The sequence below is a fragment of the Morus notabilis genome, unplaced genomic scaffold (genome assembly GCF_000414095.1).
Source record: "Morus notabilis unplaced genomic scaffold, ASM41409v2 Scaffold52, whole genome shotgun sequence".
NCBI lineage: Eukaryota > Viridiplantae > Streptophyta > Magnoliopsida > Rosales > Moraceae > Morus > Morus notabilis.
The window spans coordinates 105,410-129,405 of record NW_010362558.1 but is presented as its reverse complement, the minus strand read 5'-3'; the positions used below and the strand labels follow the sequence as shown (position 1 = coordinate 129,405).

Here is a 23,996-nt window from a genome sequence, read left to right as displayed (position 1 = left end):
CCAATCATAAAAAGATAAAGCATAAGATAAAACATGTTAAATATACATTTTTTTTTACTATTTTAAATACATATCTAAATAATATTCTACAATATCAACTCTGAATCAAAGGCAACAAAACATTTTAAAAAACGTATAAAGACAAAGTAATATCTTTTTTTCTATATCATTTAATTTACACTATGTATGATAAAAGTTTGTCAATTTCTTTAAAAATTATATTCATTAATTTTTGTTTTTTTAACATTCTTATCTTGCTTTTTAAAAAAAAAAATCAATAAGGACTGAAACAACAACATTGTTTTATACTGTATATGTGTTTGTATATGTATATATATATATATGTAAATATGTATATACAAAAGATCTTTATTCCGCAAATAATATTTAGTTCATATTATAGAATTTAAATATTTTTATTTTTTTAACACTTATATTTACAAATATTTTTTTTATTTTTATATTTACAGTTGAAAAAAATAAAACGCTCAAAAAACATAATAATATTGTATTTTATTTTATATAATCTGTATATATATTATAAATAATAAAACTATATATATGTAAACATATTTATATAAATTTTATATCTATCATATAATATAATACTGTATAATATATATATATATATATGAATATATTTTAAATATAACTATTATATAATAAAATATTATATTTCACCCGCAGAATACATGCTCGTATTTATTATATATAGGTTGGCCGTCACTCGTGACGACCCATATAACGAATGTGTATCGGGACTTGGGATTGATATTTTCCGACACTGTTCAATGATGGGTCATATGTACGAATTAATGGCTTTTTTTTAATATTATATACGACTAATAAATATGAACACTTTGCGTATCGTCATTTCTCACCCTAGAACGACGTCGCGTCTCATCCCTCGTGAACTTCACCTATAAAAATGGTTAGATTCTTCATGTCTATCTCCTATTATATAGCCTTTTTCGTCGTCTACTTCTCGAGGATCTCTCTGTTATCTAATCTAGTAATCTACCAACCGACATCCAGAACAATCACAAAACGACACCAAAATCCGACGCCTTTCCTCCAACATAGTTTTGCCCATGGCGTCCACGGCAGGCACCGGCAGGCTTATGCACGCTGTTCAGTACAACGGCTATGGCGGAGGAGCCGAGGCTTTGAAGGTACTCTCTTCATTTTCTCTTTTCCTTTCGCTGTCTCTACCAATTCTGCATACCAATTCTGTAAATTTCCGTTCGATCTTAGAGAGAGAGAGAGAGAGAATTTGGAACGATTTATGAAGGTTTTGAATCGGCCATGGAATACATGCTTTGAAGATCGTTTAGTTATTAATGTGTATACCCATGATCAGTTTGTTCAATATTTCAGCATGTTGAAGTTCCTGTTCCTATTCCGAAGAAAGACGAGATCTTGCTGAAATTCGAAGCGGCTGCTCTGAATCCTGTTGATTGGAAAATTCAGAAAGGCTTTCTTAGGCCCCTCTTCTACCCTCGCAAATTCCCTCACATCCCTGGTAAAAGGAAGTTTTCTTATTAAGAAGAAATGTTTGTTAATTTATATTTTGGAGAATTCTAGAGTAAATTATGAAAAAATCATACCGGTCCGTAATACACAGTTTTGTATCCTCAATTATCAAATTATGGAAAAGTATTACAGTGTAATAAAATTTAATGAAAATCCAGAGAATATTTCTTGTATTTTACACCAATCATTTCTTTAAAAGTTGGTTTGGAGTAGCGGTTGCAATTCCTAGAAGTGTTTATAAGAGAATTTCAGTAACAAGTGGCATATTAGTAATTGTTTGGTTTAGACAATTTTTAAGGTTGATTAATATAGAATCTAACTACTTTTCATAGCAATTTTTTGGCCAAAAATTTTTGGCTTGTAGCATAAGTATAAGCAGAATAAAAAATTTGTAAAGAGGCAAAAACTGCCAAACTGACCTTTAAGCCTCTTTGTCATTTGATTGGGTCATTTAGCTAATCAAGATTCAGAAAATATTCCGCACAAGGTTTGGGGTTTAAACCACCTCATGGGCACCTTCATGAAAAATGTCATAGTTTCATACCTTCCAACGATTGTAGGATTTGGCGGAGGGCTCTAGTTTCTAACTTGTGCTCACAAATGGTTCGGAGGATTTATGGGTATATAAGGAAAAAAAAATAAAAATTCAGGATTCAATATATAACGCCTCTATCAATAAATAGAGTGGTTGAATAAATAGTTAGCTTAGACATCGAGTGATATAATTTGGAAACTGTTTCCAGTTGAAGAGTTGTGTTTGCTCTGTGGGCTGATGAGGTCTATTACTGTTACAGGTACTGATGTGGCTGGAGAAGTAGTGGAGGTTGGACAAGGAGTCCGGAATTTCAAAGTGGGTGACAAAGTTCTGACTACGCTTAACCATGCTGTAAGTGCCTCAATAAAGCATGATTTAAGATTTATAATGCAGAACTCTGAATGTGGTCAGGAAAGCATTTGAACTCGTGTTTCTTTCTAGTTTCTACTACTTAAGGCCTGATTATTCGCCATGTAGTTTAGCAAGTATTGGTGTCCTTGAGATCTTCCTGTGACTACGGACAAGTAGATCATAATTATAGCACTAAATGGTGATCTTACTGTCGGATAAAACCATGTCTTGTCTGGGAGGAGAGTTGATATGTAGGTCACTTTGATTTAATCTAATATATCAAACTAAACTATTTACCTATAAAGAAACAAGTTACAAGTTACAATCATTTGGGATGTGTCTTCCTTATGGGTATGTATTCCTGATAACTTATATGCGTCATTCATTTATGATACGGTGTTATATGCATGATTGGCAGTATGGAGGCGGACTAGCTGAATTTGTTGTGGCTAGTGAGAGCTTGACAGTTGCAAGGCCACCTGAAGTCTCAGCGGCTGAAGCTGCAGGCTTGCCAATTGCTGGGCTCACAGCTCACCAGGCCCTCACAAAAGCTGCAGGGATTAAGCTCGATGGAACCGGCAAGCAGGCAAACATTTTGATAACTGCCGCCTCCGGTGGTGTAGGTCACTACGCAGTTCAACTAGCGAAGCTCGGGAACACACATGTTACGGCCACTTGTGGTGTCCGCAACATTGAATTTGTTAAGAGCTTAGGCGCTGATGAGGTTCTTGACTACAAGACACCAGACGGGGCTGCTCTGAGGAGCCCTTCTGGCAAAAAATATGACGCGGTTATCCACTGCGCGACTGGCATTCCTTGGTCGACTTTTGAGCCTAGTCTGAGTAAGAATGGGAAGGTTATAGACATCACTCCCAGTCCATCTGCATTTTTGACTTTTGTTACAAAAAAGCTCACCTTCTCTTCAAAGCAGTTGGTGCCACTTCTAACAATTGCCAAGAGGGAGAACCTCGAGTATCTCGTTAATTTAGTGAAGGAAGGAAATCTCAAGACTGTGATCGACTCGAAGCATCCACTGAGCAAGGCTGAAGATGCTTGGGCCAAGAGTATTGATGGCCATGCTACTGGGAAGATCATTGTTGAGAATTAGGGAGTGAACAATGGGCATTATATCTTGTAGTGGCAAACGGTTTGTGCTCGAATCAATAGTTTGTGTAATGACATGGTTATACTGATAGGTAATGTTTGTAATGTACAGTATTAATTAGGCGTCAAGCATTTGCAGAGTATGTGGTTTTGGATTGTTATTACAATGAATATTTGTACTTGAACTTTAATCTAGCTCGAGATGTGGTTTTGCTTTTGGATTATATATTTCGGCATTGTATTGGGAAAAGACGGACGGTTGAGATCTTCGTCTTTACTTTATATCCGCTGAGCAAGGCTGATGATGCTTCGCCTTTGGGCCAAGAGTATTGATGGCCATGCTACTGGGAAGATCATTATAGAGAATTAGAGAGTGAACGATGGACATAATATCTTGAAATGTTCAACAGTTTGTACTCCAATGAATTGGCTGTATAATGACGATGGTTATACTGCTTGGTACGTTTTATTGTGTACAGTATAATAAGGCATTTACAGAGCGTGGTTTTGGATTGTTATTGCCATTTAAATTTGTACTTGTACTTTAATACAGATACTACAGTTAGACATTGTATTTAGAAAAAAACACTTTATATGTTGGGATTGTGTATTGTTACGATTAACGTGATTTTATAGCATTGTTTGACACATTAATGTAATTGATAAATGTGTCCGGATTAACATGAAAACGCGAGATGTGAATTATAGCGATTAAATTATGTGTCATTTACAATACAATTATATATACGATAAAATATAAAAATTTATATGATTTACTTACACAAGAAATATAAAACTTGAAATTATTGACAAAACTTTCATATCTTATCCTCGAAAGAAAGATAAATGGATCATAAACGTGTTAAGCATGTTATAATTGTATCATATAGATAGTAACTTTGTTGAATATACATTTAGTATGATCTAAACATGTTGTAAAATTAATTGTGCCAACGCATGTAATAAATATGTCGAGTTCGGGTTGATACTTTAATGAAATAAGTGGTGCTCAGGTTAATTTTTTATAACGCGATTAACATTTTAGTTGATGAACACTTTGGGTCCGTTTAGAGTTGTCAAATCGGGCCTCACAAACGGACCTATGCGGGCCAAGAGAGTAAACTGAGGAGGGGAAGTGTAGGCCAACCTTGGGCCCATTAGCCTGGCAAGCCCTGTAGGGGCGTGGCTGGAATGCATGCATTTCATAGAAGATATATTAGAAAAAAAAACAAAAAAGAAAAAATTATTAAACTTACTTTTTAAAATATATGAGTTTATATTTTTATTTCTTACCCTTAATTAATATAATTAGTTAATTAAAAATAACATTAATTAAAAGTATATAATAAAAATTTAGACTTGTGTGCTCATTTGTCTACGCTGACCAACCTTTGGTCATAGATTAGGTTCGGTCCCGCCTAACAGAGCCTTTACATGGGCTGGGCTGAGCACAAAATGCGGACCACAGGCCGACATGTTTGACCCGATCCATTCACTAGTATCGTCTAATTTCTTGTCCTACGTCAAGTCACATCTCTCGTTAACGTACCCATAAGATGTAAATTCTTCGTGTGCATCTCCTATGATATGGCTGGTTTCATCATCTAATTCTCAAGGAGCTAGCATCTAACAACCGAAATCTTCAGGCAATCACAAAACCACACCAAAATCCCACACTTCTTTCTTTCTCACGGAGGATTTTTTTTTTCTAAATATATTTATTGCCTATGGCATCCACGGCTGGCACTGGCAGGCTTATGCATGCCGTTCAGTACAGCGGCTACGGTGGAGGAGCTGAGGCTTTGAAGGTACTCTCTTCATTTTCTCTTTTCCTTTCCGTTTCTCCACCAATTCTATATTTTCGCGTTCGATTTAGAGAGAGAGAGAGAGAACTTGGATAACTTTGTGAAGGTCATGGAATACATGATTAGTTGAGTTATATGTATTCTCATGATTAGCATGTTCAATTTCAGCATGTTGAAGTTCCCGTTCCTACTCCGAAGAAAGATGAAATCTTGCTGAAATTCGATGCAGCAGCTGTGAATCCTTTTGATTGGAAAATTCAGAAAGGCGTTAGGCCTTTCTACCCTCGCAAATTCCCTCACATCCCTGGTAATTATTATATTTTGTTTATATTTTAGAGAATTCTGCGGTATAGTACCCAAAAAAGAAACATACCGGTAAATGGTAAAATATAAGTTTTGTAGTTTGTACCGTCAAATCTCATCAACATTATATCAAATCAAGAACGGTTTTATAATTTAATCAAATTTAATAAGTTAAAGATTTCAGCTTTCAGCATAAGTAGAAGCATAACAAATTTTTTTAAAAGAGGCACAGGAATGCCAAACTAGCTCTTAAGCTCTTGGACATTTGTGTTGAGCAAATTAGGAAAGGAAAGAATTTAATGGCCCATTTGGTTGGTAGGTTTGAATATAAAGTTTGAACAAAAATTCAAATTTTTTGTAAGATAAAACATTACAGCAAAATGGTTTGAACCACACAAATGGACTGTAAATTCTTTTTTATTGATTTGGTCCTTTTGCTATTTGTATATGGCGTTTATTTCAATAAATAGCAGATTGGTCTGATAACTAGTTTGCTGTGGATCGAGTGATTCATTTGGAAAAGTGGAAATGGCGGAATAGTGGTGTTTGTTGTCAGGGCTGATGACATTTAGTACTGTTACAGGTACTGATGTGGCTGGAGAAGTAGTGGAAGTTGGACAAGGAGTCAAGAATTTCAAAGCGGGCGACAAAGTTCTAATTACGCTTAACCATGCCGTAAGTGCCTCAATAAAGCATGATTTTAGATATGATAACACAAAACAGTGGTCAGGAAACTATTTGAACTCATGTTTCTCTGCTGGTTACAACCTAATTATTCGCCATTTAATTTAGCTGAGTGTTGGTGTCCTTGAGATCTTACCGTGTCTACTGACAAGTAGATCGAAATTATAGTATTGAAAGGTGATCTTACTGTTGGATAAAACCATGTCCTCTGTAGGAGGAGAGTTGATATATTGGTCACTTGATTTAATCTAATATATCAAACTTGGAACTATTTGCCTATAAAGAAACAATTTACAGCTTACAATCATTTAGGCTGTGACTTCCTTTTTGGTATGTATTCCTGATAACTTTTGTGGCAGTCATATATGATACGGTGTTATATACATGGCAGTATGCAGGCGGACTAGCTGAATTTGTTGTGGCTAGTGAGAGCATGACAGTTGCAAGGCCACCTGAAGTCTCAGCGGCTGAAGCTGCAGGCTTGCCAATTGCTGGGCTCACAGCTCACCAGGCCCTCACAAAAGCTGCAGGGATTAAGCTCGATGGAACGGGCAAACATTTTGATAACTGCCGCCTCCGGCGGTGTAGGTCACTACGCAGTTCAACTGGCGAAGCTTGGGAACACACATGTTACGGCCACTTGTGGTGCCCGCAACATTGAATTTGTTAAGAGCTTAGGCGCTGATGAGGTTCTTGACTACAAGACACCAGACGGGGCTGCTCTGAGGAGCCCTTCTGGCAAAAAATATGACGCGGTTATCCACTGCGCTACTGGCATTCCTTGGTCGACTTTTGAGCCTAATCTGAGCAAGAATGGGAAGGTTATAGACATTACTCCCGGTCCATCTGCATTGTTGACTTTTGCCATAAAAAAGCTCACCTTCTCTTCAAAGCAATTGGTGCCACTTCTAACGACTGTCAAGAGGGAGAACCTCGAGAATCTTGTTAATTTGGTGAAGGAAGGAAAGCTCAAGACTGTTATCGACTCGAAGTATCCGCTGAGCAAGGCTGAAGATGCTTGGGCCAAGAGTATTGATGGCCATGCTACTGGAAAGATCATAGTTGAGAATTAGGAAGTGAACAATGGACATTGTATCTTGAAATGTTCAACCGTTTGTACTTGAATGAATTGGTTATTTAATTAAAATGGTTATACTGATTGGTATGTTTTGTAATGTACAGTATAATAAGGCATTTACAGAGCGTGGTCTTTTGGATCGTTATTGCCATGAAAATTTGTACTTGTACTTTAATACAACTAGTATAAATATTGGATATTGTATTTAGAAAAAACACACTTGAGATGTTGTTTTGGATATTGTATCGGATATATGTACAGCTAGTATAAATATTGTATTTAGAACGATATGTCGTTTTTGGCTTTCCAAAAGGCGACAGAATTGCCTTTGACGCTTGTATTAGAAACAACGTGTTAAAAACAAGGTGAGAAAGAAATGTCGATTTTACATTTTGCTCAGTAAGAAGGAAAGAAAAACGTATGGATTTAAACGGTGCGAGGAATTGAAAATATGACTGTAAGGAAAAGGAACACTCGTTTGAATCTAGATGTCATTTTTAATTTCCTTTATATTGTTGAACAACGGCATCCTCTTTGTTCCAACAGTTATGTCGTAGTTTGTTGTATCACAAAACGACATGCCATTTCTTAGACTTTTTTTTTTTTGGTTACTTATTTTCATTTTTTTTTCCTCTGCTAACATAGGCACAGAGGCCGTGTTTGGAATTGATTCTTTTTTTATTTTTCATATTTTTTGGGAAAAAAAAAATAAAAACGTTTTCAAAACGGTGTTTGATGTAATAAAAATAAAAAACAGAAATGAAAACGATTTTTTAGTTTAGTGTAAAATAAGAGAGAAATGAAAAATGATTTTTAATCGTTTTTTATTTTTTGTTTTCATTTTCTCCTCTCTCGAGCAGAGAAAGAGAGAGATATTAATGAATTTTTTTATATTAAAAATAATTTTTTGATAAAATTATTAAACACATTTTTAAAAATAATTTTTATTTGAAATTAAAAACGTTTTCATTTTCATATAAAAAGAAAAATTATTTTAAAATGAGTTCTAAACGCGCTCTATATTTTTAACCCGCTCAAGTTGATAGATAATACGATACCAGAAAATTGGCTTTTACTTGCGTATTTTACTGATCATGGCATGAATTGCTAGTCTTTTCTTAGTAATGCATAAGCATAAAGCATGTACGAAGGAGTTATCTAAACTCAAATTTTGCCAATAAAATGTTATATTAAAGCCGGCGTGCGCTGATGTACCCATGTCTTACTCTTCCAGAACATTTTTTGTCAACTTTTTTTTTTTCCTTTTACGGAAATTTTGTCACAGTTTTGTTATTAAAGCTGCATGTGCCTATGTATTGCTCTTGTAGTGGTTTTTTTTTTTTTTTTGGGAGATAAGATTTTACAAGTATTGCAATTGCAATATGTATTGCTATAAAATTCGGTGTAATTGAGAAAAGCACATGTGTGTGTTGTGTTTCATATAGAAAGTATATGAAAATGTGAAATGATTTATATATATGGAAGGACCCAGATCTACTAGGTTAATCTTTTGAGTCAAGTTGGCATGTTAGGTCAGTTTCGCATGTGGTGTCTTCCTAACAAGTGGTATCAGAGCCGATGGTTCGTTCGGATCAAGCAATCACACTCGGTTGCAGTTACAAGTGTGGATGGTGGAGCATTTGACGGACTAGCATGGTTTCGGCTCTCTTTCCCATGCTCAAGTTGGCTCATGTTGAGAGTGTGATGCTTGGATATATAGGCTATTTGAAACTTTGATTCAAGGAGGAGCTCGGTAAACATACACATGAGAAGAGATTGTTGATACAAATGCATGTGTGTTTTGTCCCACATGGAAAGTGGATGAAGATGTGAAATTATTTATATATATGGAATGACCTAATACCTAATAGGTTAACCTTTTGGGTGTGTCGGCTACTTGAAATTTGATTCGAGGAGGAGTTCAATGAACACACACATGAGGAGATTGTTGAAAAAAGTGCATTGTCTTCTTAACAGTGCCCAAAAAGTGATGAAGAGATTAAATACATGAAAAAGTGCAGTGGGGTCAGTCATGTACCCCATGGTTTGTACTAGTCCTAACTTGGCGTATGCTATTAGTACCTTAAGCAGGTTTATGTCAAGGCCTGGAAAAGAACACTGGAGAGCCATGAAGTGGCTATTGAAGTATATAAGTGGGAAACTCAATCCTTAAGTGGCAAGGAAGTCAAGTGACAGTAGATGACTTTGTAGACTCTGATTGTGCATGAGATAGGGACAACAGAAGGTCTTACTTCTTCATGGTCTCAACTTCAGTCTGTTGTTGCACTTTCTACAACAGAAGCTAAGAATATGTCAGCAACTGAAGCCATAAAAGAAGGCATATGGATTCAGGGATTGCTCAAGGAATTGAAGCTCTTGAAGGAGAAGGCAACTGTATACTTAGACAGTCAAAGTGCAATTCACCTGTGTAAAAATCTTGTGTTCTTTGACAGGACAAAACACATTGAAGTGAAATATCACTTCATCAGAGAAAATATATCACTTAGAGTAATAAACATAAGGGGCGTTTGGTATGCAGGAATCAGTAGGAATCATATTCCCAGAAAAATGATGGAGGGTAATATGATTCATAGGAATAATACATTACTATATTTAGTTCCATACATGAATCTTTTTCAAATTCTCAGGAATATTACATTACTGTGTTTGGTTGTTCGCATGAAAGAAGATCCGTAATAATAATAATAATAATATTATTATTATTAATAAAAATAAAAATAAAAATAAAAATACTATTAATATTAATAAATCTAATAATTTATAATAATTATAATTATAATTATAATTATAATTATAATAATTATAATAATAATAATTATAATAATAATAATAATTTAAAAATTATAATAATAATCTAAAAATTATAATTCTTGTACCAAACAATATTGGGTGGTATTCAAATTACCTCAAAATGAGGGAAAATGAATCCCATGGTAATTACTTTTCTGAGAATCTAAAAATTATAATTCTTGTACCAAACATGGTAATATTACAAATTCTCATTCCCATCCTTAAGATTACTGTATACTAAACGTCCCCATAGAGAAAATCTTGCAGACATAGGTATTAAATTGATAACACTTAGCAAGTTTAAGCACTGTCTTGAATTGCTAAGCATTGACAATGGGTGAAAAGAAGACATGATCTAGTAGGGATCTAGAGGAGCAGTTTGATTTGCACAACATTATTTTATGGGAACTGAGGCGGAGATTGTTGAGCCAATTCCCATAAAATACGGTATTATATCAATAAAAAGTTGCTCTTATATTTTATTCCTGATGTTGATGTTTGGAGTGTGAAACTATAGGTCGTTTTTTGACTTGATATAGAAGGGGTGTCGTTTGGTTACATTCAAGAGCATTCCATAGTGATTGCCAAGGATAGTGGAAGCTGACGTGGACAAGATCTAGAGAGAGAAGTGAGAGAGAGAGAGAGAGTGTGAGAAAAATCAATTATTGTAACAGAAAAAATCTAGAGAGAGAAAAAAGTTTCTAGAGTGAGAAAGGGTGAGAGAAAAGGTAAAATTTTTTCAGGTGTTTCTGATTGATTTTTCTCGGGAAAAAACTTAGGTTCAAGATTGTAGTTTTTTGCAGTTTTTTTTTTCCTACTCATGTAATCATCCTGAATATTGAATAGTGCAAATCAAATTCCTCTAAGGACTTCGCGGGGACGTGGACAGATTTGTTTTTGCCGAACCTCAATAACAAATTGTGTGTGTTCTTGAATCTGGTTTTGTTTGAAATTGGTGTTGGATTAATTCCCAACATAGCTTATAACATTAACTGCATTGATAGTCCCACAGTCATATGTTAGAGCTGCACTGCTCCAACTCTCATAATTTTTTAGAAGAAACAAATGAATGTCAAACTTCTATAAATGTTGCGGTTGTCAGGTGGCATAACAAATGAATGTCAAACTTCTATAAATGTTGCAGTTGTCAGGTGGCATAGGATGGGAATGGGAATTGACCCAAATTTGTAGAAAACAAAAAAGAATGATGTAAAGAGGGAGCGTAGGACAAAAAGATATATAATTTTTTTTTTATTTTTTGATTCTTTTACTGTAGATTCTTTATAATATCATATTTTAATTATTAAATTATTTTTTTAACAGATAAATCTATAAATAAAACAGTTTACTGTACATAAATTTTTAATATGAATTTACGTAAATTTAACCGTTAAAAATTTAATTAAACGTAAAATATTTTACTGATGAATTTTTTTAATAAATCTCACTGTAGAGGTTTTTTTTTTTTTTTTTTTTTTAGAAAAATGAAAAGTCCTAATCGTTCGCTCCCGTTTAGGCAACGGTCCAAAGGTACGGCGGCTGGAGAGAAACTTTGAAATAATTGGACAAAAGAAAAGAAATTAGCAATTCACACTGTATATAAATTTGATCACTATGCAGTATTTCTTCATCAATCGAAAGAAAATACTCGCCTTACACATTTTAATGCGTTTTGAAAATCATACTCAAAATACCTTACGAAACAATTAATTGTTTTTAACTATCAAGATTATCCTTCCCAACCATCATTAAATATAATTTAAAAAATTTTTAAACCAAAAAATTAAATAAAATCATTCTAAAAAATGAAAAACTCTCAAAAATTATTGAAGCATTTGTTTGATTACAATATTTATTTGAATATGTTTTAAAAAAATTATTTAATTTAAGTAAATCATATTAAAAATAATATTTAATAGAGATTAGGAAGGATTATTTTGATATTTTTAAAAAAATTAATTACTTTAGAAGGTATTTTGAGTTTAATTTTATAAATCTAGCGGGTGGTTTAGATATTTGAATAATAATAAAGATAAAAACGTATGTCTTCGGTATTTTACCTAAAAACTTTAATTGAAAAGACAAAAGAAGGCTAAAACAACGACAATTATGAAATTTAAATATTAAACGAAAATGTGGTAACGAAATTAACGAGCTATATGCCCGCGAATTGCGGCGGACGATAATTTTATAATATATAGGTAAGTGACAAAGAAGTGGTAATGTTTATAGTATATAATTAGTTTATATATACATATTTACATAATTTTATATTATACAAGGAAGTGATAATGTTTATAGTACATAGTTAATTTATGAAAAATAGTAAGAAATAAACCAATATGAAAAGTTTAAGAAAGTATATATGTTATTTTTTAATTATAGAAATTAATAGGCCTTGTCAAGTTATGGTTCATAACCAGATAAGTTATGGACAAACTTGTCAAGTTATGGTTCATAACCAGATAAATTATGAATAATAACTTGTAAGTTATGATTCATAACCAGACAAGTTATGAACGAAAACAGTAATTTAACCTATTTATTAACTTATATAAACTATTGGCCTATTAATTTTAATTCATCTCATGACATATTTCTCTCATTCTCCCTTAATTTATATGTACATATTTACATAATATTGTAGTAAAAAGTTGTTTGCAATGTTGTTGACGCCTTGTCCTTGTTTTTTTTTTTTTTGTTTTTTTTTTTTTTTGCAGGATTTTTTTAGCTGCAAAACAAATTTTGAGAAAAATTAACAATTATCATTAAGAAAATCTGAAATATTTTTATTTAGAAATAGTTATATTACATGGTTCTTTAAGTGTTTTTTGGAGTGCTCCGCTTTTTTTGATTAAAAACTGAAATAATAAAAGATTGTTAAAATTTTTGTTTAAAATGATGAATGTTCTTTTTTGTATTGGTAAATAATGTAAATTGGTAAATAGATTTTACCTTGTAGCAAATTTTTTTGGGTTAGATGTCTGGGTGAATTGAGACTAGAGTTGATGTTGTTTTTGAGCGGGGGTTGAAATGGTAAAATTTTATTTAGATGTGTATTCGAAGTAATAAATGTTATTTTTTTTATGTATAATTGATTTAAATTACAGGATATGTTGTACCTTGCTGTTGGTGTAGTGGTGGTTGGTATTTGTGGTAGTGTTATTGCAGGTTAAGTGTCTTCAAATATTTTTGAAACAACTGTAGTCATTTATGCTCTTCTTTGTTGAATATTGTTTAGAATATTTTTGTTTGTCCTCTTAGCTGGGCGATGACACATGAAATGGACTGAAGAGGCCAAAATCGACTATAATCATCATTGCCACGGGTCAAAAGTAAATAAAGATAAAATGTGTTAAAAAAAAGGCACATATATATATCTATGTGACTATAGAAGAATTTAATAAGAAATCAATATATCATAGGTATACAGCAATAAAACAGAAAAAAAATAATCATAACAATAAATGCATGTTTTTTTTAAGCACTGTAATAAACAACAGGAAGTAACAGTAGCAAAGAAAATCAATACATTTGATATCAATAATATATAATAAAAATATATGAGTAAAGGTTAATAACAGTACCTGCAACGCTGTGAACAATGTCTTAAACACAGAATATAGGTCGGCTAAAGATATGTGAAAAAGATACAGCCTAAAATAATGAGCACTGAGTAAACGAATATGAGGCCAAACAACCAAAAAACTAAAAATGTTAAGAGTAAGTAAAAGGAAGAAAAAACAAAAGATATTTAAACATTTGCAAACAAAAAAATAGAGTCAAAATCAAAATCTAGATAAATAAGTAGAAACACATTCATAACAGTTTCTCAATAAATTTCATGGCATTGAATAGCTAAAAACTAATTATAAGAATTATTCCCGTAGACTGAAACCAATTAAGGATAAAATATGTTTAAGTAAAAACAAAAAACTACATATACTGCTACAAAGTAAATGAAAACCACAAAAAAAGTGAAAACATAGGTAAGTAAGATTTGTTGACAATGAAAAGGAAAGAATTGTTGTCAATAGTATAGGAAAGGACACAAAGCAATGACAATATAACAAATTAATACACACAACATCAATAACAGATTTTAAAAACGTATGAACAAAAATCATTAGTACCTGAGATATTGGGAGCACTGCCTTAAATAAGGAATGTCAGTTAGCAAATAAGGAATATCAGCTAGCCAAACAGAAGTGAAAGAGGCAGGGGTAAAACGATGAAGCAGTAAATAAGGGAAGGTCAAAGACAACAGTAAATGATCAAAGATGGAGTGGCAAAGGAGAAATGTCAGGTGAAAAGAAAAATAGAGGAGACAATTGAATTCACACAACCAGTTAATAGACAATAACGGGGGGTTCTATATATATATATATATATAGAGAGAGAGAGAGAGAGAGAGAGCGCGCAAAATAACCAATGAAAATATCACGTGTAATAGTTCTATGTCGGTGCAAAAGGAGTGGAAAAAAAATTCAATCAAAACAAATAACAAAAATATTTTTTATTATAAAACTAAAAGCAAGAAAGAAAAGAAAAAAAAAAAAAAACTCGGAGCAATAAGCAATACAAATAGGAGAGAAAAAAATTAAAAAAAGAAAAAATATATCTCTGTCAGCATATTTTGGGGAAATTCCAGTTCATAAAAAGAGGAAAAATCTCCAACTCATTTAATGAGTCTGAAACAAAAAAGGCACAGATCATCAACAGAAAAGTACATATCAATACCGTAAGCATTATAGGTCACCACTACAAATCATCAGATGATTAAATGCAAAGGAAACCGATTTAGGCAGAACCTAGTAACAAAATCAACAAATAGCCAAGTGTATAAAAAGGGAAAAAAAGAACCGAGACTTACCGATGAAAATCAGCCACGAGGAAGATCCAAAATCTCTTTCTGGCGAAAGGAAGCAGCTGTCAAAAGAAAGAGAATCTTTGTCAGCAGATTTTGAGGAAATTCCAATTCATAAAAGGAGGAAAAATCTCCAACTCATTTAATGAGTATGAAATAAAAACGGCACAGATCATCAACATAAAAGTACATATCAACACTGTAAGCATTACAGGTTACCACTACAAATCAATAGATGAATAAATAAAAAGGAAACCGACTTAGACAGAACCCAGGAACAAAATCAGCAAATAGCCAAGTGTATAAAAAGGAAAAAAAAATATGAGACTTACCTATGAAAATCAGCCACGGGGAAGATCCAAAATCTCTTTCTTGCGAATTGCGAAAGGAAGCAGCTGTCAAAAGGAAGAGAATAATCGAGCAAAATCCGATTGTCATCAGTAAAAGGAAAAAAAATTCCAACATAAAAAAGAGCAATAAATCTTAAAGAAGCAAAAAAAATACCGAACAATGCCTCTTTTTTATAAAAAAAAATTGCATAAAACCCAAAATATTGAACTTAGCAAAAAAAAAGAGAAGAGAGCCATGAAAAATTCCAAATTAAAAGAACATAAGAGCAAGAAGAAACAATCAACAAAAGCAAAAAATGCCGCAACAATTAAAAAAGAAAAAGAGGGAAGAAAAGAGAAATAGCATATAACAAAAATACACAGTTGGCTGAAATCGCAGAAGAAACCCAAATAAAATCCCCAATCAAAACAGGAGAAAATGAGCAGAAGCAAGTAAAAGAAGCTTGCGCCGAAAACAGTCAAAGGACCAAGGTCATGTAAGAACTGAGAGAAACAAAGAAGCCAAAAATAGAGGCCAAACTTTTAGCTGAGAATAAAATAGAAGAGACGGCACAAGAAAAAGCACAGAAGAAACAAATGAGGCTTAGGGCTTCATTAAAAGCCAAACGACAAAAAAAGCAAGGAGGCAAAGGCGAATACGCAAAGTCACAACACATGAGATGAAAAAGACAAAAACGCCCCCACACAAAAGAGGAAGAACAAAAAAGAGAGCAAGGGTAAAAACGAGAAAAAAAAACATGTACTGTATAATGAATAGTGAAGTGGGTGTAGGTGAACAATAATAATCTGGGTGTCCTTTAGTATATTTATAATAATGTCGTTTGAATATCAAGTGCAGAGATTGGTGCCTGGTACCCATATTGCTAGTCTCAGGTGTCTCTAGCGTTTCTCTTCAAAAAGGTCACTGTGAGCGTTTCCCAGTTCGCTTTAAGCTAGTGGTCTGTGGATATGGCGGAAAAGCTTATGCATGTCGTTCAGTACAGTGGTTATGGAGGAGCTTCTGAATTAAAGGTTATTATTCGTTTGTCCTTCACATTTTCTTTATGAGCCAAAATTTTGGGTGTCAACATTTTTTTCTCTGTTCCTTTTTCTCTATAAATCAACTGTTGGTGATAGGTGAAATAAAGATGGGACGGGCACGTTCTTTTGTCAAAAAAAAAACTCAAAAAAGATAATTTGAGTTTAACAATATTTAAGTTTACGTTCTTTTAAATTTTAATTTTATTCAATTTTATTTAATTTTATTCAAATTACAACTTCAACTCAAGTTATAACTCAAATTTAACTCAAAAATTACACTATAAAAGAACAACCCCGTAATCTAAACTGATATGGAGAGTAGCCACACAATATAGGTTTGTTCAATATGCCAAGATAAATATATTTTTTAATTCACTTGTTTATACTATTATAAAACAAAATTAAATCTTGAGAAGTGAGATAAGATGCACCATAAACGTCGGTTTATCATACTGTCTAATTTCTTTAATGTAGTATCGTTATAATCAATCAATATTTTATACACTTTTTGTACTCTGTCAATTGCTTTACACAATAATTGTTAAGAATTATACGCTTTAAGAGCAACAAAATCAAAGAAATAAAAACAAGCACACATAATTTTATAAGGTTCACTGATAACCGAAAATTGTCCTCAAAACTATTAAGTATAATTGCATGCTGACTAGGGTACAATGATAATAATTGGCTTTATTTTTATTTAATTTTTTCAGCTAACTAACTAACCATTAATATTTAATTATACTATGTGCTCGGCAAAGCATGTTGAAGTTCCAATTCCTGTTCCAAACAAAGACGAAGTATTGCTGAAAGTCGAAGCAACTAGTATAAATCCATTTGATTGGAAAGTTCAGAAAGGCATGCTTCGGCCATTTTTGCCTCCCTAGTTTCTTCACATACCTTGTAAGTTAATTTTCTACGTTGTTAGTGTTTGATGGAAGTTCTTGATATGGAGACACCATATTACTTGAGGGTACATTTTCACATGTATTATTATTATTATTATTATTATTATTATTATTCATTTCCAGAATAATAAATTATTCAATAAATGAAATAATGGTGTCATTGTCTAGGCCAGCTATGCAAATTGAAACAAACTCTCAATGTCAAAGAATAAAAATAAAACCACACCAACAGAGATGATATGTTACCTTTGTAAAGTAGTAAAAGTTATGGAAAAAAACCTTGCATTAACCTTAGAAAATACTAATATACCACCCTAGGTAATTGATTTTGTGATTTTACTGTGTAAGATAAGAGAATGGACTTGTGGGTGAAGATTTTCCTTCTTGGAACAGGTGGTAATGTGGCAGGAGAGGTTGTAGAGGTTGGATCAAGTGTCAAAGACTTCAAAGCTGGTGACAAAGTTGTGACTCTTCTTTATGCTCGTGTAAGTTTATCCTGTCGATTAATTTGGTTTCTGATCCATTTTTTCTTTTTCGCTGATAGCTTTCTTGTTCATTTTGCTTGTAAATTAGCGAAAAAACCCCTTGTTTTCTCCTTCACTTTTCTAAACACTACTGTAGCCTTTCTGGAGCTGCTTTTCCCTTGGTAATATGGTTGTAGTACTAAACACTTTGGTCTTGTATATATAGTTTTGCTGAAATTAAATAGATAACATATGGTTGCAGGCATAATTAACCTAGAGTTAACTTCATACCTAACTGCACTACAAGGTGTATAGTTCAAATCCTCAAAAAAGAAAAGGAAAAAAAAAGTATTGACCAAATAACATAATTGTGGTTTATCGAAAGAAATTAAAGTCATTTTTTTTATTTCCTTAAACTATTGACAATCATGATATTATATTTATGTTGCTGAACCATATATATGAAAGGCAGAGTGGCGGTGGACTTGCTCAATTTGTTACGTCCAAGGAAAATATGACTGTGATAAGACCACCGGAAGTTTCAGCAGCCGATGCTGCAAGTTTGCCTGTAGCCGCTCTAACAGCTCTCCAGGCCCTCACTCAAGCCGCGGGGTTGAAGCTCGACGGAAGCAGTCCTAACATTTTGGTTACTGCAGCCTCAGGTGGTGTTGGCCACTATGCAATTCAGCTTGCAAAGCTCGGAAACGCGCACGTGACAGCCACGTGTGGAGCACGTAACCTCGAACTCGTAAAGAGCTTAGGGGTGGACGAGGTTGTCGACTACAAGACTCTAGACGGGGCGGCTCTGAAGAGCCCGTCTGGTAGGAAATACGACGTGGTGATCCACTGCGCAACAGGTGTTCCTTGGTCGACTTTTGAGCCTAATTTGAGCTCCAATGGAAAGGTGATAGACATTACACCCGGTCTCAGTGCCTTTGCCTCTTTTGCTTTGCAAAAGCTGACATTTTCGAAGAAGCAGTTGGTGCCATTGATCTTGAGCCCCAAGCGCCAGAACTTGGAATATCTTGTTAAGTTGGTCAGAGAAGGAAAGCTTAAGACGGTGATCGACTCAAAGCATCCACTGAGAAAGGCTGAGGATGCTTGGGCCAAGAGTATTGACGGCCATGCTACCGGGAAGATCATTGTTGAGCCTTAGCTAAATGGTGAACATTATCTTTGCAAACTATGTACTTGAAATGAATTAGCTGGGCAATGACCATGGTTGTACTTGTATTGACCGGTATACAAGTGTACCATTAATAAGGCTTAAGGTGTTCTAAAAGCGTGTAATTTGTTGCTGTTATATATATCGGCATGAAGAATGGCCTTATACTGGAGTACAATTATTCAAAGAGTGATTTACAATGCTTTATGAAAATTGGCTGGCCAGAGTTTGAACTCTGCTTAATTACAAAAACAATTGAGTCCAGGGGAAACGATATACAATTAAAAAACTACAGCTTCCAGGGAAAATGGAAGAATAATAACAATAATAATACAGACTTTTCAAAGTAATCTTTATTGCAGGAACCCTTTTTCCATAAATATATGGACTTTTCAATTTGTTTTTGAAAGATGTGTCGTTCTTTTTAAAAGAAAAGAGATTCTTTAATATGTTTATTAAATCAGTAGATTAATTTTTTTAACGGTTAAATTTACATATTTTTTAATTTTTATGTAATTTTATATAAATTTAATACATAAAAAACTTAGCCTATTAATTTGTGTAAATCATTGATTTAATTACTAACTTTGATAAACTATTGACTTCTCGTAAAAATCATTGACTGGATGATGATTATTTAGGCCTCGTTCACTTCGCGGATTTGAGTTGAGATGTGATATTTTTTGAGAGCTTTTCACTGTAGCAGAAAAAGTTAGATGTGACATTTTCTTAGAGCTTTTTACTGTCCTAAAACTGAAAACTTGAATCGGTGAAATGAACGAGGCCTTAGTATTACTCTTTTGGCGTTACCTTTACTATTGTTATTATTTTTCATTGGCTTTTAAAAAAAAAAAAATTAAGGAGTCGTTTGGTTCATGGATTATAATCATGTGATTAGAATTATTTTCAATTTACGTGTATTTTTTGTGAGAAGAAAATACTATAGCGAATCATGAATCATGATTTAAATCATAGTTTAAATCCTCCAACCAAACATCTCTTAAAACTTATGTTGTGGTTCCTTTTAGAGAGAGTTGTAAGTTTAGACATGATTAAATAGGCCGATAAGAGACTCATTACTATTAGTTTAGGTTTGACATGATTTTAAATTTTTTAGGTTTAAGATTGAGTTAGGCTAACATCTCTTTTTTGAGTTAAAGGTAGGTTTAACTCGATCCAAACATCATATTTTTAAATTTTTTTTAAAAATATCTTATAAAATTTCAGTTCAAATCGATCTTAAACATTTTATACTTAAAATTAAACTGGGCTGATCCTCTTTTTTTTTAGAGCTGACTCGGTCCTAAATTTCTCTTCAAACTGCCCTGAGCCGCTTAAATTTACACCTCGACTTTCAAATCTCTCTTTCTCAAAAGTAAACCACACGTAAGAGGATATGGACAGGTGGAAGGAAATAGAGGGGTTTTTTTTTTTTTTTTTTGCACGGGAAATAGAGGTGCATCAAATCAGTGTCGTTTGATGTATATTTTGATATTTGAGAATCAAATTTTTGAAATTGACAACGATCCACGTAATGCTCCAATATCAATAGGCTTATCTTCTCTGGAGCCTGGCCACTCTGTGAACCTTTTCCCAATTCGCTGTTATCTTGTGGTCTGTGGATATGGCGGAAAAGCTTATGCATGCCGTTCAGTACAGTGGTTATGGAGGAGGAGCTTCTGACTTGAAGGTTAATATTCATTTAGCCTCCACATTTTCTTCAATATCCAGTCACTTGTTTGTGAGAATTTTATTTTTTTTTAACATTTTTCTCTGATCCTTGGTACTCTATCAATCAAATGTTGGTAATAAGTGACGCGAAGATGGGAAATGTAATCTAGACTCATCGGGAGAGTAGGAACACAATATGTTTCTTTAATATTCCAAGATAATTTTTTTTTTTGTTTTTGTTTTTTTTTTGGGTTTGAAATTGACTCTTGTTATTTACTATTATTAAAACAAAATTAAATTTAGAGATGTGAGATGAGATGCACCAATACACGGTTCATTTTACTGTCTAATTTCTTCAATGTAGTGCTGTTAATTAATCAATATTTTCTACCCTTTTGTACTTCGTCAATTGCTTCACACAGTAATTGTTAAAGAATTAGACGCTCTAAGAGCAACAAAATCGAAGAAAAACACAAACACAAGCACGCTTGAATTTATAGTGGTTTACTCCTAATAGAGAACTTTTGCAAATTTTTACTAGGATTAAAAAAAAAAAAAAACACATTTCACGTGTTTCGACTTTTTTCTCTACTCCGAACACAAGTTATAATCAGAACACTCTCTGCATGCTGATTCTGCGTCATGACAATAATTAAGCTCTGCATAGTCAAATACATGAATAATAATTGGCTTTATTTTTATTTAATATTTTTAGTTAACTAAGTGATTAATAATCATACTCTGTGCTCGGTAAAGCATGTTGAAGTTCCAATTCCTGTTCCAAACAAAGACGAAGTATTGCTGAAAGTTGAAGCAACTAGTATGAATCCATTTGATTGGAAAGTTCAGAAAGGCATGCTTCGGCCACTTTTGCCTCGCAAGTTTCCTCATATACCTTGTAAGTTAATTTTCTACGTTGTTAATATTTGATGGAAATCTCTTGATATTGAGACACCATATTACTTGAGGTTACATTTTCACGCTTAGACCTCTCAAAGTAGGGGTTTTATTTATTTATTTATTTTTATTTCCAGAATAATCAATTATTCAATCAATCAAACAATGGTGCCATTGTCTAGGCCAGCTATGCAACTTGAACAAACTCTCAATGTTAAAGAATAAAAATAAAACCACATCAACAGAGATGATATGTTACCTTTGTGAAGTAGTAAAAGTTATGGAAAAAAGCCTTGCATTAACCTTAGAAAATACTAATATACCACAGTCACCCTAGGTGATTGATTTTGTGATAATATTGTGTAAGATAAAAGAATGGACTTGTGGGTGAAGATTTTCCTTCTTGGAACAGGTGGTGATGTGGCAGGAGAGGTTGTAGAGGTTGGATCAAGTGTTAAAGACTTCAAAGCTGGTGACAAAGTTGTGACTCTTCTTTACCCTCGTGTAAGTTTATCCTGTCGATTAATTTGCTTTCTTATCCACTTTTTCTTTTCGCTGATAGCTTTCTTGTTCATTTTGCTTGTAAATTAGTGAAAAGCCCCTTGTTTTCTCCTTCACTTTCCAACACTACTGTGGCCTTTCTGGAGCTGCTTTTCCCTTGGTAATATAATTGTAGTTCTAAAGTTGGCTGTAAAGATATTTGGGTCCTGTATACTTAGTTCCGTCAAAATGACCAGATAATGTGTAGTTGTAGGTATAGTCTAGCGTAAATTTCACACCCCATAAGTTAAAAATCAAAAAAGGAAAAAAAAAAAAATTGAGCCGATTACATATTTGGGGTCTATTGGAAGAAATTCAGTCATTTTTTATTCTTTTTCTATGATAAATTATTGATAACATGATATTAAATGTATGTTCCTGAACCATATATATGAAAGGCAGAGTGGAGGTGGACTTGCTCAATTTGTTACGTCCAAGGAAAATATGACTGTGATAAGGCCACTGGAAGTTTCAGCAGCCGATGCTGCAAGTTTGCCTGTAGCCGCTCTAACAGCTCTCCAGGCCCTCACTCAAGCCGCGGGGTTGAAGCTCGATGGAAGCAGCAGCCATCAAATGAACATTTTGGTCACTGCAGCCTCAGGTGGTGTTGGTCACTATGCAGTTCAGCTAACAAAGCTCGGGAACGCGCACGTGACAGCCACGTGTGGAGCACGTAACCTCGAACTCGTCAAGAGCTTAGGCGCGGACGAGGTTGTCGACTACAAGACTCCAGAAGGGGCGGCTCTAAAGAGCCCGTCTGGTAGGAAATATGACGCAGTGATCCACTGCGCAACAGGCATTCCTTGGTCGACTTTTGAGCCTAATTTGAGCTCAAATGGAAAGGTGATAGACATTTCACCTAGTTTCAGTGCCTTTACCACTTTTGCTTTGCAAAAGCTTACATTTTCGAAGAAGCAGCTGGTGCCATTGTTCTTGAGCCCCAAACGTGAAAACTTGGATTATCTTGTTAAGTTGGCCAGAGATGGAAAGCTCAAGACAGTGATCGACTCAAAGCATCCACTGAGAAAGGCTGAAGATGCTTGGGCCAAGAGTATTGACGGCCATGCTACCGGGAAGATCATTGTTGAGCCTTAGCTAAATGGTGAACATTATATCTTAAAATTTGCAAACTATGTACTTGAAATGAATTAGCTTGTATTGACTGTATACAAGTGTACCATAAATAAGGCTTAAGGTGTTTTAAAAGCGTGTGATTTTGTGCTGTTATTATTATATAGTGTGCATAATTGTCTTATACTAGAGTACAGTTATTCCAAGAGTGATTTACACTGTTTTATTATTTTCTTTTGAATAAGTGTCTGTCTTTTTAAAAGGACCTCAAGTACTTTTGTAAATCATTGATTTACTTACTACCTTTGATGAATTATTGACTTCTGTCTTCTGGTATAAATCATTGACTTGATTTATTTTGATATTTGATTTACTCACAGAATGATAAAAAATATTATTTATTTTACTACACTAAAAAATAAACAACTGTAATTTAATTAATAAAGAGAAAATAAAATATCCTAATGACATCTAATTATTTAAGATGTCATAAATAATAGGCTTATGTCATAAAATCATGACAAATCTTGAATTTTTCTCAAACTTCTACTTATAGTTGTGGCTTTTTCTTATTTAAGAGTACTTATCCATATAAACCCCAGGAAAATTATATATATATATATATATATATATATATAAAAGAATCTTAAGATATACCATTAACGAAGGTATCGGTATTTTAAATTCAAATTTGATATCTCAAAATCGTATTCCTCAAATCCTCTCGAATCGTCATACATCCCAAAATTTGAATTGATTTGAAATTATTGAGTAATATTCTGTCGCATTGAATTACCCTGATAATACTACATAAAAAGCATTTTTTATAAGGAAAAATA

At 33.4% G+C, this 23,996-nt stretch overlaps 2 protein-coding genes and 2 pseudogenes across 2 annotated transcripts; all 4 read left to right on the top strand.

Annotated features, from left to right (window-relative positions):
* Window positions 1-958: 958 nt before the first annotated feature.
* Window positions 959-3,805, top strand: LOC21398895 (chloroplast envelope quinone oxidoreductase homolog). The gene is made up of 4 exons (XM_010102483.2): window positions 959-1,172; window positions 1,378-1,522; window positions 2,328-2,419; window positions 2,838-3,805. The coding sequence occupies exons 1-4, from the start codon at window positions 1,092-1,094 to the stop codon at window positions 3,525-3,527; spliced, it is 1,008 nt and encodes a 335-aa protein (XP_010100785.1). The 5' UTR covers window positions 959-1,091; the 3' UTR covers window positions 3,528-3,805.
* A 1,325-nt stretch (window positions 3,806-5,130) lies between these two features.
* On the top strand, window positions 5,131-7,603 carry LOC21398894 (annotated as a pseudogene).
* Window positions 7,604-16,335: 8,732 nt separating this feature from the next.
* On the top strand, window positions 16,336-23,343 carry LOC21398893 (annotated as a pseudogene).
* On the top strand, window positions 20,416-23,343 carry LOC21398892 (chloroplast envelope quinone oxidoreductase homolog). Its single transcript, XM_010102480.2, has 4 exons — window positions 20,416-20,668; window positions 21,406-21,547; window positions 21,959-22,050; window positions 22,489-23,343. The coding sequence occupies exons 1-4, from the start codon at window positions 20,603-20,605 to the stop codon at window positions 23,179-23,181; spliced, it is 993 nt and encodes a 330-aa protein (XP_010100782.1). The 5' UTR covers window positions 20,416-20,602; the 3' UTR covers window positions 23,182-23,343.
* Window positions 23,344-23,996: the final 653 nt, after the last annotated feature.